Here is a 14,935-nt window from a genome sequence, read left to right on the forward strand (position 1 = left end):
TTGTCCTTTAGCCTTCTCGTGTGCACCCTGGACCCACGTCTGTCTAGCACCCTCTCCGCTCCCACCCTCATCCCCCCCACACACATAAATAGTAAAAACAATGAGATAACTATTTGAAAGCAGCAGGATTTTATATCTAAAAATAGTGGGACTGGGTTTTGGTAAGCCTTCCTGTTTTCACCATGACATCTGTCGTTCCCCCGAGTGGAGAGCGTCCTGTCACCTGCAGTTGATTGTCTTAGCTGTCACTCGAGCTTCCTGTTCACATGCACATCTACAGTGTGTGCTTGACATCAGTGGACAGTGAGGTGTGAGCTACATGCTGTGAAAGGAAGAAAGGATCTGAGGCTCGGGGTGGAGGGGGGGTGCTCTTTGTGGCAGCCTCGTGAGAAGACTCAGTCCCTGAGATCTGCTCAGCATGGTTCTTGTTGAAGGCATGTATGCTTTTTTAAAATTGGAGACCTGGACGGTTAGGTATGCAGGTGTGGGGCTTTTTTAGCAATATAGGTAAAAGAAAAAGTAGAGTTATCTGATTTTTATGTGTGCAGCTATTTGGCCTGCAATTATGAACCATGCATATGCCTGGTACCCCTGGGGGTCAGAAATGTTGTGGGATGCCCAGAAAGTGAGTTACACGGTATAGGTGCTGGGAACTGGCACCTCTGCAAGTGCTCTTAACCGTAGAGCTGCGTCTCCAGCCCTGGGCTTGGTTTTATTTGTCCTTCACTCGGTAGAATGTTGTATTACTTCTATAGAACACAGGAAGTTATTATCTGGTACTATATAGTGATCTTACAGTGGGCAGAGATTTGAAAGAAGGCCTGACTCAGCTCAACAGCTCAAGAGTCAGTGAATCCCATGATAAAAATGAGTGCTGTAAGATATTTGGGGGCTGGAGAGATGGCTCAGGTTAAGAGCACTTGACTGCTCTTCCAGAGGTCCTAAGTTCAAGTCCCAGCAACCACATGGTGGCTCACAACCATTTGTAATGGGATTGGTTGACCTCTTCTGGTGTGTCTGAAGACGGCTACAATGTACTCATGTAACTAATATAAATCTTTTTTAAAAGAATATTTTGGTAAGTTAGGGTAACACCAGAACCAATTGAAAGTTGCAATGTTAATGCATTCTGTGTGAATGTAATAATTTAGACAATATTAAGAAGTGTAGATCTTAGCTGTTGTCTTACCTTGTGTACTGTTATGCTCTAATACCAGGCTGGGATGCTAGCACCAGGTACCAGAAGAGACATCTATGACCAGAAGCTAACATTACAGCCAGTGGACAACTCGACCATATCTCTACAGATGGGCACCAACAAAGTTGCTTCCCAGAAAGGAATGAGCGTGTATGGGCTTGGGCGGCAAGTGTATGACCCCAAGTACTGTGCCGCACCCACAGAACCTGTCATTCACAACGGGAGCCAGGGCACGGGAACAAATGGGTCTGAAATCAGTGATAGCGATTATCAGGCAGAATACCCCGATGAATATCATGGCGAGTACCCAGACGACTACCCTCGGGAGTACCAGTATGGTGATGACCAGGGCATTGATTATTAGAGTCACACACGGGAGCGCAGTATTTAGTCCATTGTTTTATCCAGTGAGACCCAAGCTAGCCTTGAATAATTCTTGTCTTCCTAAAACACTATTATACTTATTGTACCTGTAAAGAATGCCTTATGCACATTCCTTTCCCCTTTTCTGCCTCCTCTCTAAATAGCTGCCTTCTACTGCTGTAGCAAGTACGGCATAACCGGTAACTCCGTACGAGGTGACGAGGAAGCTGCGCCAGGACAGCCAGCTCTTTGGTTGAAGATCTATGCATTTTTTTACACTTACACATAAACTGGTATTTTCAAACAATAGGAAACTATTTTTTCTTTTTTACAGTCTAGTATGTATCTGGCTTGTATGCGGAAGACTAAAAAGTTGATTTGCTAAATGTGGTCTTTGCCAACTAAATCTAAGATGCAGCTTTAGAACCTGACTCATGGATGTTTTTCTGCAGTATTGTCTGCTGAGTTCTAAATAAAGTCATGATCAGTGTGCATTTGTGATTACACGTGTACTCATTCTTTTCCTAAGTTGACAAGGTCTCTCCAGGTGGCGCTTCTAAAGGCGTGTATACAAAACTGGCCGCACACACGTAGGTTTGGGTGTTGTGCCTGCAGACTTCATTTGTGCCAATGTATTACTGTAGACTTGCTGTTTCCTTCAACTGTATTTATTGCTGCATTTCTCAGCATAAACATCCCATTGTATTTTTTATAAATAAATATTTTTTTTTGAACATTCATAAGAACCACAGGCTGGTTATTTTCTGGTTCTCTTCTACATAGGCAGAATAAAGTCAGAAACCAGAGGCCTTGTCCCACAGGCACTAAGAGAGGTATTCTAACATTTAATTCATACAGCATGGCACTCACTGGAGACTGAGTCTAAGCTGGGTGTGACAACTTAACACCAGTAATCCCAGCACTAGGGAGGCTGAAGCAGGAGGATTTCTGTGAGTTTGCGGTCAGTTTGGGCTACAGAGACCCTGTTTGAAAGCTACAAAAACAAAATAACAACCAAAAGAAGAAAAGTGCCCATTGTATATAATAAAGTGTCAAACAAGAATTACCTGGTTCTTATTTTATTGTGACTTGGCTGTCTTGGGTTTAAAATTCAATTTGGGATTCTCTTAAAAGCAAGGGGGAATTCTTACACACGCACCGAACATGTAAATGATCCTGAAGCCAGGCATGGGGCGTGCTGTTTGATCAGCTGTTTGATCAGCTGTTTGATCAGCTGTTTGATCAGCTGTTTGATCAGCCTCGCCTTAGTGTGAAAGGACAGTGTGGTCACTGAGGGAAGCTGCTCAGTCATACCCTCTGACCTTGTCTCAGCTGAGCAATTTCTCCTGAGAAGGCTTACTGGTGGCCTTGGGTGGCTTTTGTCAGGACAGATATAGATGTTGTACCCACCGAAATGATGTATGCTTGCTCATCCTGTGGTGGCTTGGTTCCGTGCTTCTGGGAGTACCCTGTAAATCATTGTAGGAGACTTAGATGCTAAATGGAGTCTATGGTACTATTAAAGAAAAATTTTGCATCTAAAGTGGTCCTGAGCTGTCAGGCTGTTTCTTGTCAAGTTGCAGAGGTGGCTAGGGGGAGGAGCCTCATGTTACATCACATGCACTGGCCTGCCAAGTCTGTTAGGATGAGAGCTCCACACAGCATCTGGGCCATCCTCATGTTCACTGTCTCGATTTGTTTAGGGCTTTAAAAAGGAAAGGCTCTTCTGTTTGGGTGTGTTTAAAAATAAAAAACCCTACCAGACAAGTCTCATTTTGGGCAGGGGTTAAGCAACACCTTTCTATGACGTTTGCTGACTTGTGAAACTCTTGTCTGCTTGCAGCCCACTGAGTCTCCTCTTGTTCAGGAGCCTGTCTTGTGTGTGCCTGCTTCATACCTTCCATACCTCACTAAGTCTAAGAGCTGTAACTTGAAATGCTGACAGTCTCTTACCGTGTGTCAGGCTAAGAAGAGAAACTCCTGTCCTGTGTAAGAGCAGTGCCCTAGATTTGTTAGATTTCTGCTAACAAAATCCCCCTTTACAAGAAGTTAAACTGGCTAATGACCTCACAAACTCAGGTGAGGTTTTCATTTTTAATTTGTGTGTGTGTGTGTGTGTGTGTGTGTGTGTGTGTGTGAGAGAGAGAGAGAGAGAGTGTGTGTGTGAGTGTGAGAGAGAGGGTGGGGCAGGGAGAGAGAGAACATGTGGAGGTCTAAGAAGAACTTACAGGAATTGGGTCTCCTTTTACCTCGTGGGTCTAGGGGTATTAATTCAGTTTCTCAGATTAGCAACAGGTGCCAGTGACCCAACCTTTATCTATCTATCTGTCTGTCTGTCTACCTATCTGTCTGTCTGTCTATAGGGTCTCTATGTAGCATCCAGGTTGGCTTTTCTCCTGCGTATGTAGCTCAGGCTAGCCTTATATTGGCGTTCTTTGTGCTTCAGCTTCCTCAGTTCTGAGTTAGACTTGTGTCTCTGTGCCCAGCCATATTGTGCCTTTTAAGGCGCTGCATATAAACATGGTTCCAACATTTTTCTTGCTCTGGTTCGTATGAAAATAGCTGTGCACGTTGTTTTGGTGTCGTGGGTGGTCAGAGCATGGTCATGTTCTCCAAGTGCAAATGTCTCTTGGCCTCTATCTCACGATGGGCTGGAGTTCTGTCCCCTCTTCATTTGGCAAGGAGTCCTTGTTTCCTTGAGAGGCGTTAAAGTTGTTGGTCCGTCTTACAAAACTCTAAGAAAACAGAAGAATAAATACAGAAGTGTGTAAGTTACCATTTGCCAGAAGCTGTTGCCCTAGAGGTTTAGGGAATTGGATTTTATAAGTTTTCCAAGTGTGTTGAAAATATTTATGTGCATAGTAGGGTAGATTTCATATATATATAATAGGAATATTGATATTCTCTGTACTTACAGTTCAAATGTTATCCCCTTTCCCCACACTCCCATCCCCTTCCCTCTTCAGAGCAGCTTTTCAATTGGAAGTTTACAAGTCAAGGAGAGTAGGACCAAGTGAGCTTTAATGCAACCATCGGTACATAAAGATGGATAGAAATCTTATGCCATAGAAATCCCGTACCTGCTGAAATGACAGTGCTTCGAATATTTAAGGCCAAAAGAGCTTAACACTTAATTCTTGTGGCAACCAAAGGAAAGAAAATTACTAAACTATCACTTGACACCCCTCCCCTGCCAAAACAGCCAAAGAGGAGTGTTGAAATGTGTCCTGTCTGCAGAGGATAAGGCAAATGATGAGCAACTGACTGTTGCAAAAAGCTGTTGGAAATGGCTGCCTGCTAGTTCCAGATACAAGCGGCTTTGCTGAGGGTGTGCCTGGTGAGCAAGGGGCCCAAGGGCTGTAGCTCTGTCAGTATTGGCAGAAGAGGTGAGCTGTCTGCTGAGCACTGTGCTCTACCCAAAGCTTCGTGGGCGTGCTTGGAGATGAAAAATACTTGACATAAATCCCAACTGTCCAGACTATCCAAGAGGCCATATCAGGCTGTTGGTGTCAAAGATGTACCAGCTACTGCTGTGTCCACTGGTACGCTCATGTGGGAGAGCCCGCAGGCCCCATTTTACTCTTGTCTCTGGAGAAGGGGTTTCTGTACGGAAGTGGTTCAGCTTCTGGAAACTGAGCTCCCAACCCCCAGGTGGAAGTAGAAACTTCTGGAGCCCTCTGGGCCAGAAATGAGTCTGGGTGTTAGTCCTCCCTAGTGTGTGACTCTTCAACACTTGGTGGGGGAGGGAGGGAAGGATGGAGATTACAACAGGATAGAGAATGTTTCCTTACCAAAAACCCTGGGTCCATAAAGTACGGTTTCTCCGGTGATCCATCATTGGTTTCCAGGTCCACAGCAAAGCACAGGAAAAGTATATCCAACACAGTCTCAAACACAGATAAGAAACTGTGGGCCACTAAGCAGGCAAAGAAGGCGACGAGAAGCAGAGGGATGGCCCACACCTGGAGTGCACGGTTGTAGTTAAACGCCATCAGGCCCCCGAAAACGCTAAAGCACACCACCAGCACCTAGGGAGGGCGTTGTTGAAAAGCTTTATCAATGGGGTCGGTGGGCTCTTTTGTCACAGGGTTGGTGTGTGTGTCCTAAGGAGAATTTGACAAGATGAAATAGAAGAAAAGAAGGAACATCGATGGAAGAGAAGAAAATAGCCCAGTTAGAGCCGGAGAGAATATGTACTTTATCTGCCTCTACCTCTGTGTAAATGTCACAGTGCCTCAAGACTTTCTTAGTACTCCTCACCACAGTATGGCAGTCACCGGGATCCTCACTTTAGGGCGTGCCTGCATGACTTCCAGCCGTATATGTAATCCTTTGGATGTGTGCTGTGTGGAGGCCAGAGGGATGTGAGGTACTCTCCTAGTTTGCTCTCCACCTTACTTTGTGAGGCGGGGTCTCACCGAACCTGAAGCTCTTGTCCATTTGTCTGCGCTGGCCAGCGACCTCCATATATTCTCTCATTTCCACCCACCCCCACCCCTGACTCCCCAGCACAAGAATTAGACATGTAACATCACAGCCATCTTTTATGTGGTGCTGGGCCTCAGGCACAGACACTTAACCGACTGAGTCTCAGCCACTTAAACACCCTCTCTAGCTCTCTCACATGTTTGTGTTTGTTTCTTTGAGACCGGTTTCTCTGTGTAACCCTGGCTGTTGTGGAACTCTGTAGATCCTGCTGGCCTCAAACTCAGAGATCCCCCTGCTTCTGCCTCCCGAGTGCTGGATTTAAAGCATGTGCCGCCATGCCTGCCTTCTTTTTTTAATCCCCATTTTATATGATAAGCATTTGAATTAATTTCCTACATGATTGGTTTTACCCTCTGGGCACCAAAGTGGAAAGACTTCCCTTTGCTAGTGTGCAAGATAATTAGATCCTCCCAGACTTTTATGACATGCAATTACTATGTTTCCAGGAACACACTTATGGGGCATGATAAGCCCAATTTTTTAAAAGATGCGACAGAGTCCACCTGGGACCCCCATTACTCCTGGATGCCTATAATGATGAATATGAAATTCTGAATGCTTTCTCCTTCAGAAGCATAAAGTCATTGATTATCCCATACATTTTGAAAGGTCACTAGGCATGATATAGAAAATCTAAGAAAATCCACATTTAAAGTGAAATAAAAATATGTTAAGAATTATGAAACTGCGTCCAAAAAATATTTTTGGAACTCGAAAATGCATCACCCACAATTCAACTAAGGGTAATACCAAATTACAGCCAAACCTTATTTGGCCATTTCGAAAGGCATAATTATGTTGCACTTCTGCTACTGTTGTCACGTGAAGCATCTCTGGGGCCAGGCAAGCCTTAAATGTATGTGTAATGATCGCGCGCGCGCGCGCACACACACACACACACACACACACACACATACACACACACACACCTGTGAGATCCAAGCATGTCTTAACTCGCTTGAAGCTAACTATGACAGCCATGAGCCAGACACAGGCACAGAATCCTCAATGGGGCACGGTCACCATATATGGTATTGCCCGGGTCATAGCTGGTGACTAAGGTCTTGTTCACTTGTGGGCATTACTGAAAACTGGTAATTATGTCAGAGAGGGAGGGGTGGTTGGAAGAGCAGAGAATCTAAACAGCAGCATCTAGGAGAGAGAGGGAGAGAGAGGGCCAGCTCAGCAGTTCAGAAAGTTGGCTGTGCTTGCAGAGGACACAGATTCCAACTCCAGCATTCTCACAGCAGCCAGTTCAAGGAGCTCTGGCACTTCTGATATCAGCTCCATGCACACAATGAACATAAACACAGACACATACATAGGGTAGATAAATGATGGATGGATAGATAGATGATGGGTGGATGGGTAGATAGATGATGGGTGGATGGATAGATGATGGGTGGATGGATAAATGATGGGTGGATGGATGGATAGATGTTGGGTAGATGGGTAGATAGATGATGGATGGATGGATAGATGATGGGTGGATGGATAGATGATGGGTGGATGGGTAGATGATGGGTGGATGGGTAGATAGATGATGGGTGGATGGGTAGATAGATGATGGATGGATGGATAGATGATGGGTGGATGGGTAGATGATGGGTGGATGGGTAGATGATGGGTGGATGGGTAGATAGATGATGGATGGATGGATGGATAGATGATGGGTGGATGGGTAGATAGATGATGGATGGATGGATAGATGATGGGTGGATGGATAGATGATGGGTAGATGGGTAGATGATGGGTGGATGGGTAGATGATAGGTGGATGGGTAGATAGATGTTGGGTGGATGGGTAGATAGATAATGGATAGAGAGGGGGAGGAAGAGGTTTCCTTTCCAGCTTCTGAGATTTCCATCTCACAAATGTATACATACTATAAATTATCTCTAAGGTAACACGTGGGCTGGAGAGATGGCTCAGCAGTTAAGAGCACTAGCTGGTCTTCCAGAGGTCCTGAGTTCAATCCCCAGCAACCACATAATGGCTCACAACCATCTGTAATGGGATCCGATGCCCCCTTCTGGTGTGTCTGAAGACTGCTAAGATATGCTTCTAGACTGGATGGTCTCAGCACATGAGCATGAGTCAGTAGAAGGTGGATCAGACAAACTGAGCCATGTAGAATTAGGCCCAGAAGATGACTATTTCATAGGAAAAGGTACAGTATGTACCACTTCTAATTTGAGGCAAGGTCAAACAGGCTGGTGCATCACCTTCATCAACATTGTGTCCTTCAACTCAGGAGAGGCACAGGTTACATTCCTTTTATTTTGATTGACTGGAACATGACCCCAATGGCCTCACACAAGCGACACCTTGGAGATCTCCTCTGGCCTACATCATAACCTAGCACATTTTTTACTTTTTCTTCTGGAGACAAGGTCTCACTAATTAGTCCAGGCTAGCCTTGAACTCACTCTATAGCCTAGGCTAGCCTTGGCCTTGAATGCATCCTGGCTCAGCCTCGAAATATAGCATGTGGCGCAGCATAGAGAGGATTACAAACCTGTATCACAGACCCTGAAGTTCAAAGTTTCCAAGTTATGGGCTCTGTCCTTTACACCACAAGTTACAGGAGCATTAAGGAACATCTTTACTGCACAAGGCATTTTTTAAAAGACAGTCAAGTAACTTCAGAAATACAACTAGCTCCATTCAGATTGCTCAAATTCCCCCCCTTTTCCTTTCCTTTTGAGACAGGACCTTGCTATGTAGCTCCAGCTATTCTGGAACTCATACTGTAGACCAGGCTAGACCAGGCTGGCTTCAAAATCAGAGATCCACCTGGGTTTAAAGGCGTCTGCCACCATGACTGGCTTTCAGATTCCATTTTATAGACTTTCTGCCCTTAAATAATGTACAAATCAATCAAATTAATGCTACGTCTGTGCTTTAGGACCAAGACCCAATCCACAAAGCTCACTCTTTTCTGAGGTTAGTAGCCTTCTCATTTTAGGCAAACAAAATCAGGGATCGGGGTAATGGAGTTGATCAGAGGCAAGAAAAACTTGAGATTAAAGTAGCAACTGTAGGGGCTGTGGGACCCGGGAAACGTGAAACCTTAGTTTCATCTGTAGAACAGGAAGCTTCACAGGATTGGGGGACTGAATGAGGGATGAAACATGTCAGCTATTCCAGAGCCACAAACACAGACCCCGTCTGAAGTCAGCCTCCAAACTCCAGGTTCCAGTATTTATTAGTCAAGTCATCTCACCTTTCCCAGGAAAATGACAAAGTTTCCAAAGCAGTTAACAGACTCGAGATGACTTGAATTCTTGGATATGATTGTGTGCGCCTCTTTTGCTGATGTGCAAAAGTCCGTCCCATTAATGGCAGCTGCGGTGTACGCATCCTAGAACAGAAGGCAGCAGTTACGACTACAGTGGTTCCTGTCATTTTAAGGCAACAGGGGGACAGTACAGAGTATGTGACTGTAAACCTGGTGTCCCCACCCCCCGCGAAACAAACAAACTAAAGTCTCTTTCCGTTTCTGATCACATTCAAATACCTTTCTATGCCGTTCGGAAAGTGGAAAAGGACCTTACGCCAATACTGGAGGTTGAATGTCCCACCACACACGTGGAAAGAATGAGTGGGTATAGGCTATTTTCTAATACACAGTAGAGTTGGAGGACAGGAAAGGGGTTCAGGTGCCCAAAAGAAGGTAGACCCTAGTGACCTGTGAGCCAAACCCAAGGCTGCAGCCCATGGGGAGTGAGTGAGGGCTTCTGGGAACAGGATCCCCTGCACCTGAGGGGTAGTGTTGGTTGTTTCTAGAGAACTGCATTTCCTGTACAAATTAGATTTCATAATTTGAGAGCAATCAGCCACTTGGAAGAGCACTTTAAAAACAACCTACTATGTGCCCGAGATAGTTGAAATATCTTGGGTCTGGGCAAGAGCTAGACAAAAATCATTCCACCAGGGCTGGTGGATCCCCACAACTGTACTGACAGAACCAGGCTCCCCAAAGCCAGGCAGAGCCAGGAAGGCATGTAACTGACAGAACTCTGCCCTGAGGACAGTGGGGAAGATGGCTAAGAGGCATGCTGAAGACACTCAGGAAGTGAGGCACAGGCCAGAGGGAGCTGCAGGATGCTGTGAACATGGAAGAGAGAGAGAAACTGAATAGAAAAGAAAAACAAACAAACAAACAAACAAAACCTCACACAGTTTAAAGATTGTATATTTGGGCTTTTGCCCTTGAGTAAGCATTTTATATTGTTACGTGGCTTCTAAAATTTTTAATAACTCAGTTTTATGGAGGATGTGTTTTACATATGGGCAGGAAGATAAACTTTGAATTTAGCCAAGAACTCAAGAAATGAGGTGCATCTCCTGGCTATTTAAAATACTCTGTTATAAATATGTAGTGAACGTATTGTGCAGACTGGCTTCAGACTGAACTCTGTCGTCAGATGTGACCCGGCTTGCGTCTCCCTCTCAAGCTGAGCTTTTGGGCTTGGGAGTCACACAGAGTCTATGCGGTGTTGGGAACTGAATTTCTCATATGTGAGGCCAGCACTCTATCAACTGAATTCCCTCCCCAGCTCAGACTCATTCTTTCAAAGACTGGAAACCAAGATTAAGGGCGCTTTCCCAAAGCCCCCCGATGAGTCAGTAAGACAAAGAATCTTTTCTTTAAACTCCAACTGTCTGGATTTCACATTTCATCAGTTTTCATTAGGCCAAGACTCAATTTAAAGGCACCGTGGTTACGGAAAGCCCAGGCCCTGTGGGTCAGCTGTCTTTGGGCTCAAATCCTGGTTCTTCCAGTGAGGAGACACTGGGCACAGTCCAGTGACCAGCCTCTTGGCTCCTTTTCCTTATTCAAGTGGGGACAAAGCACTTACAGATTTGAGGTTTAAGGTCACATGCCTAAGGAGCCCAACATCTGGCAATAAGTACATGAAGACTGATCACTCTCATGTAGCTAGAGCTCTCCAAAGATGGCGTCATTGACCTACCTCTGGGAGCACAGACCTGGAGCATGGATCAGGTCCTTAAGCCTCTGGGGGCCACAGGAAAGACCTGTGTTGTCTTCATCCTCATGGGAATTCAGAGGTGGCCAGCTATGTGTCTCAGACCATATCCCAGTGCCCAGTGTGGTGCCATCTTTGCTTCCCCTCTTTAGTCAAGTTCTAGCCCCAGCCTGCAGGCCCAACACTTGCCCCTGCTAACGATTCTAGTGGACATCCTGAGTCATATGGGGAAGTTTGTTTTTGTTTTTGTTTTTGTTTATGCTCTTTTTTTTTTTTTTTTTTTTTTTGAAGGGAAGATTTTCTTCCCACTGCCTCACAGTCAATTTGGTGCCATTGATCAGTCATAAGCAGCAAAAATAGATTTTGTCCCTCCACTGAGATGATTAAAAGGTAAATGGTACATCTTCATGCGTGTCAGCCCTGCAGCTTATCAGGAGGCTTATAACCATTCATCTTTTCTTTAACATCTCATGGCCCACTGAAAGCGAACACTAAAACCACATTGACAGGGAAATTATATATGCCTTCCTGAAGTGACTACAGTAATAGCATTTTACCGTGAGATTCCACCCTCCCCGCCACATCGAGACCTAGATTAATGACTGGCTGGATGAGGGGTGGGGGCAGCACTGCCCCGGATGCAGGGGACAGAACTGTATTAAAAGGATGCAGTATTGGGAACCACTGCTACAGGAGGAAGAAGCCGGGAGTTATGGCTGAAAAGCATCTTATCAGAACTCTGCAAGACATTCCCACAGGGCCCGGCTGCACTTAGGGTCAACGTGGTGTGACCACACGTCTACCAAGTGCACTGGAGAAGCGGCATTGACAAGCCGGGACAGGGAGCTGTAATTCTTCCCAGATGCTCTGGCTCCTGAACTCCACCCCACCCCCACAGCAGATGTCCCCAAGCAGCTTGACACAAACCCAGAGGGAGCTTCCTATCTCCCATCTGCGGCCTTTAAATGTTTTCCTTCAGTAGGCAGGTGTGCTCCGTCTATGTGGCAATAAATACCGACACAAATACTCACTCAGTGCCTACTGTGCGCCACATGCTAGATTCCTGATCGTGCTGATTCCTTTAACCCTCCGAGCCCCCCAGCCAGTTAGGTAGCTCAGGGCACCCAAGCACTATGTGGCAGGCCGAGTCACCCATGTGAAACTGATGTTGCATCAGTCTCGGGGTCTCTGACTCACCCAGGTCCGTCTGCAGGAAGACATTTACATTGATGTGTGTTTGGGACATTTCCTTCAAAACAGCAGTGTGGTGTGTTGTGAGATCTCTCTTTGTGACCTGGCAGGACAATTCTGTAGGAGGAGGCTGGGATTACTGCTTACCTCCTAAGGCCTGCAGAGTAACCTCTGTCAGATCTTGCTCTCCTCATGAACCCTGTTTGGGGCTTTGTAAAAAGACATCTGTTGGGCTCAGTGGTTAAGAGCACTGACTGTTCTTTCTTGAGATCCTTAGTTCAAATCCCAGCAACCACATTGTGGCTCACAAGAAGCAAGGATTGAAGAAAAGACCATTCAGAGACTCCTCACCTGGGGAATCCATCCCATATGCAGCCACCAAATCCAAGCACTATTGCTGATGCCAAGAAGTGCTTACTGTCAGGAGCCAGATATGGATGCCTCCTCAGAGCCTCTGCCATAGTCATACAGATACAGCTGAGGATGCTTGCAGCTAACTATTGTACTGAACAGAAAGACCCCAATGAAAGAGCTAAAGAAATGAACTGAAAGGGTTTGCAACCTCATGGGAAGAACATTTTCAACCAATCAAACCCTCCAGAACTCCCATGGACTAAAACACCAACCATTGAGCACACATGGAGGGACCCATGGCTCCAGTTGCATATGTAGCAGAGGATGACATTGTCTGGCAGCAATAGGACGAGAGACCTTTGGTCCAGTGAGGGAGCGTTCCCCCAGTGTAAGGGAATGCCACTGAGGTGGAGAGGGTGATTGTTCAAATTCTCAGAACCCACAAAAACAGCGGAGTGAAGGGGCTGAAGAGATGGCTCAGTGGTTAAGAGCATTTACTGCTCAGTGAGAGACTGGAGACCCTAGAGAGTGGGGTAGGGGTGGGGACATCTTCTTGGAAACAGGGGGGGGGGTGTAGGGGGGTGGGGGAGGGTGGGGGTAGGAAGTGGGGGGTGGGAGGGAGAGGAATGGGATGAGGAACAGTGAGAGGGCAGACTAGGAGGGAGATAACGACTGGACTGTAAAATAAGGTTTAATAATAATAAGCATTTACTATTCCTACAGAAGACCTGAGTTTGGCTCCTCTCACAGACATGCCATCCCACAACTCTCCGTAACTCCAGTGGCAGGGATCTGCTGCTCTTCTGGCCTCTGCAGGCCTGACACATGCATGTGGTACATTCGGGCCGACATTCAGACACATAAACAAAATACAAAATCTTTAAGTAAGAAAAGCTGAGGGTGGTCACACAGTTCTGCAATCCCAGTGTGGGAGAAAAAAGTCAGGGGGCTCACTGGATCTTGCTGGATACCGGACAGCTCCAGATTCAGTAAGTGACAATGTCCTGTGGGGGGGATGGTGGAGGGCGACATATTGGGATACCTGGTGTCCATCTCAGACCTCTATGAGTATGTATGTGTGTACCTATGCACACACACATGCCCATGCACGTGCATACACACACACACACACACACACACACACACACGTGCGCACATGTGTTTACAAAGTGCTTCACAGCGGACCAGGCACCCTCTTCTGATCATATACCTTGGGCTTAACTCAGTAAAATAATCACCGCAGACACTATTATTCCCATTTAATAGAAAATTTTAATCATCCTGCTATTAGCTAACAGCAAAAGCTAGATTAACTCTTTCTTTTGAGAGAGTTCTCCAAGAGTATTGACACATAGAAAGCTTTTCTTTTTCCCAGATCCTTAAATCAAAACTGAAGCTTGCACAGCCTGGCCCTTAGTCCTCTGTCCCCTGAGAGCACCCATCTGTCCTCTCAGAAAACTGAACGGGCAGCGTCTTTTGATAGCAGAGCAGTGGGGCTTGAGCTGCTGTTGACCCTCCCAAAAAGTAAACAGACTTTTCTCCATAGAGAAGGGGAGGGGACTCACCCCCAAAAGCCCTGCCATGAATAGCCAGCCCTTTTTCTGGAATGGCTTCTGTGACTTCTGAGTTTATTCACTCAAAATAAAGTAAGAACTCCTAAAACAAACTTGAGTAACTAATACACTCCTCAGACCTCAGAGAAGCACAGGGGTAGCTGAGTCCACACACACCCAGATGGCCTTCTGAGGTCCCTAGAAAAACTTGCAGGAACTAGTCCAAGCCAGTTTCATCTCTGATTTTTATCACAAACACATGGAGAGGAAGTCAAGGCACCCGACAAACACGCCTGGGCCTTCCAGGGCCTGGCATTTACCAGCCCCTTCAAGAATTCACTGTTTACCAGGCTGAAAACCACCAGCAAAGAGACTTTGAGGGAAGCCTGCCAGCTCAGTCCTCTGCAGGGGTCCGGCCAGGAGAGAGGAGCTCGGGTTGGGGAATGGGAGTAGAGGCTGAGTTACTCCTGCCAAGAAAGCCAGAAGTAGGCCAATACAGTCTTGTTTGCTTTACTGAAATTTATTTGCTTTTAGACTTAATGTTTAGAATGGTCTTATTCTTTCCAAGCTCATCATTGGGGGAAAATAATTAAGCATCACAGAAACAGAGAAGAAAGAAAACCACTGATCAGTCCCAAGCTGTCCCTTTGAAGGACGCCACCTCCTTTGCCTCCCCACATTCCTTGGCAAATATGCACAGTTGAAAAGACAGGCAGGCAGGCAGACAGACAGACAAACCCAAAGGCAATAGAACTGATTTCTACAAGGTCTTTCAATGAAAGTACAAATGTTGT

At 45.9% G+C, this 14,935-nt stretch overlaps 2 protein-coding genes across 2 annotated transcripts in view; one reads left to right on the forward strand and one right to left on the reverse strand.

Moving 5' to 3' along the window:
• CNN3 (calponin 3) overlaps positions 1 to 2,664 on the forward strand; it is a 28,219-nt gene extending 25,555 nt beyond the window's left edge. The window contains exon 7 of the mRNA XM_080916373.1: positions 1,218 to 2,664. Within this exon, the coding sequence (XP_080772499.1) occupies positions 1,218 to 1,562 (345 nt within the window). The 3' untranslated portion in view covers positions 1,563 to 2,664. The remainder of the gene's footprint in view (positions 1 to 1,217) is intronic.
• A 962-nt stretch (positions 2,665 to 3,626) lies between these two features.
• The window catches only part of SLC44A3 (solute carrier family 44 member 3), a 72,937-nt gene continuing 61,628 nt past the window's right edge, over positions 3,627 to 14,935 (reverse strand). The window contains exons 13-15 of the mRNA XM_080915126.1: positions 9,276 to 9,413; positions 5,353 to 5,589; positions 3,627 to 4,296 (exon numbers count right to left, since the gene is read on the reverse strand). Coding sequence (XP_080771252.1) covers positions 4,198 to 4,296; positions 5,353 to 5,589; positions 9,276 to 9,413 — 474 coding nt within the window. The 3' untranslated portion in view covers positions 3,627 to 4,197. The remainder of the gene's footprint in view (positions 4,297 to 5,352; positions 5,590 to 9,275; positions 9,414 to 14,935) is intronic.

Source organism: Micromys minutus (assembly GCF_963924665.1).
Source record: "Micromys minutus genome assembly, chromosome: 4".
Taxonomy (NCBI): Eukaryota; Metazoa; Chordata; class Mammalia; order Rodentia; family Muridae; genus Micromys; species Micromys minutus.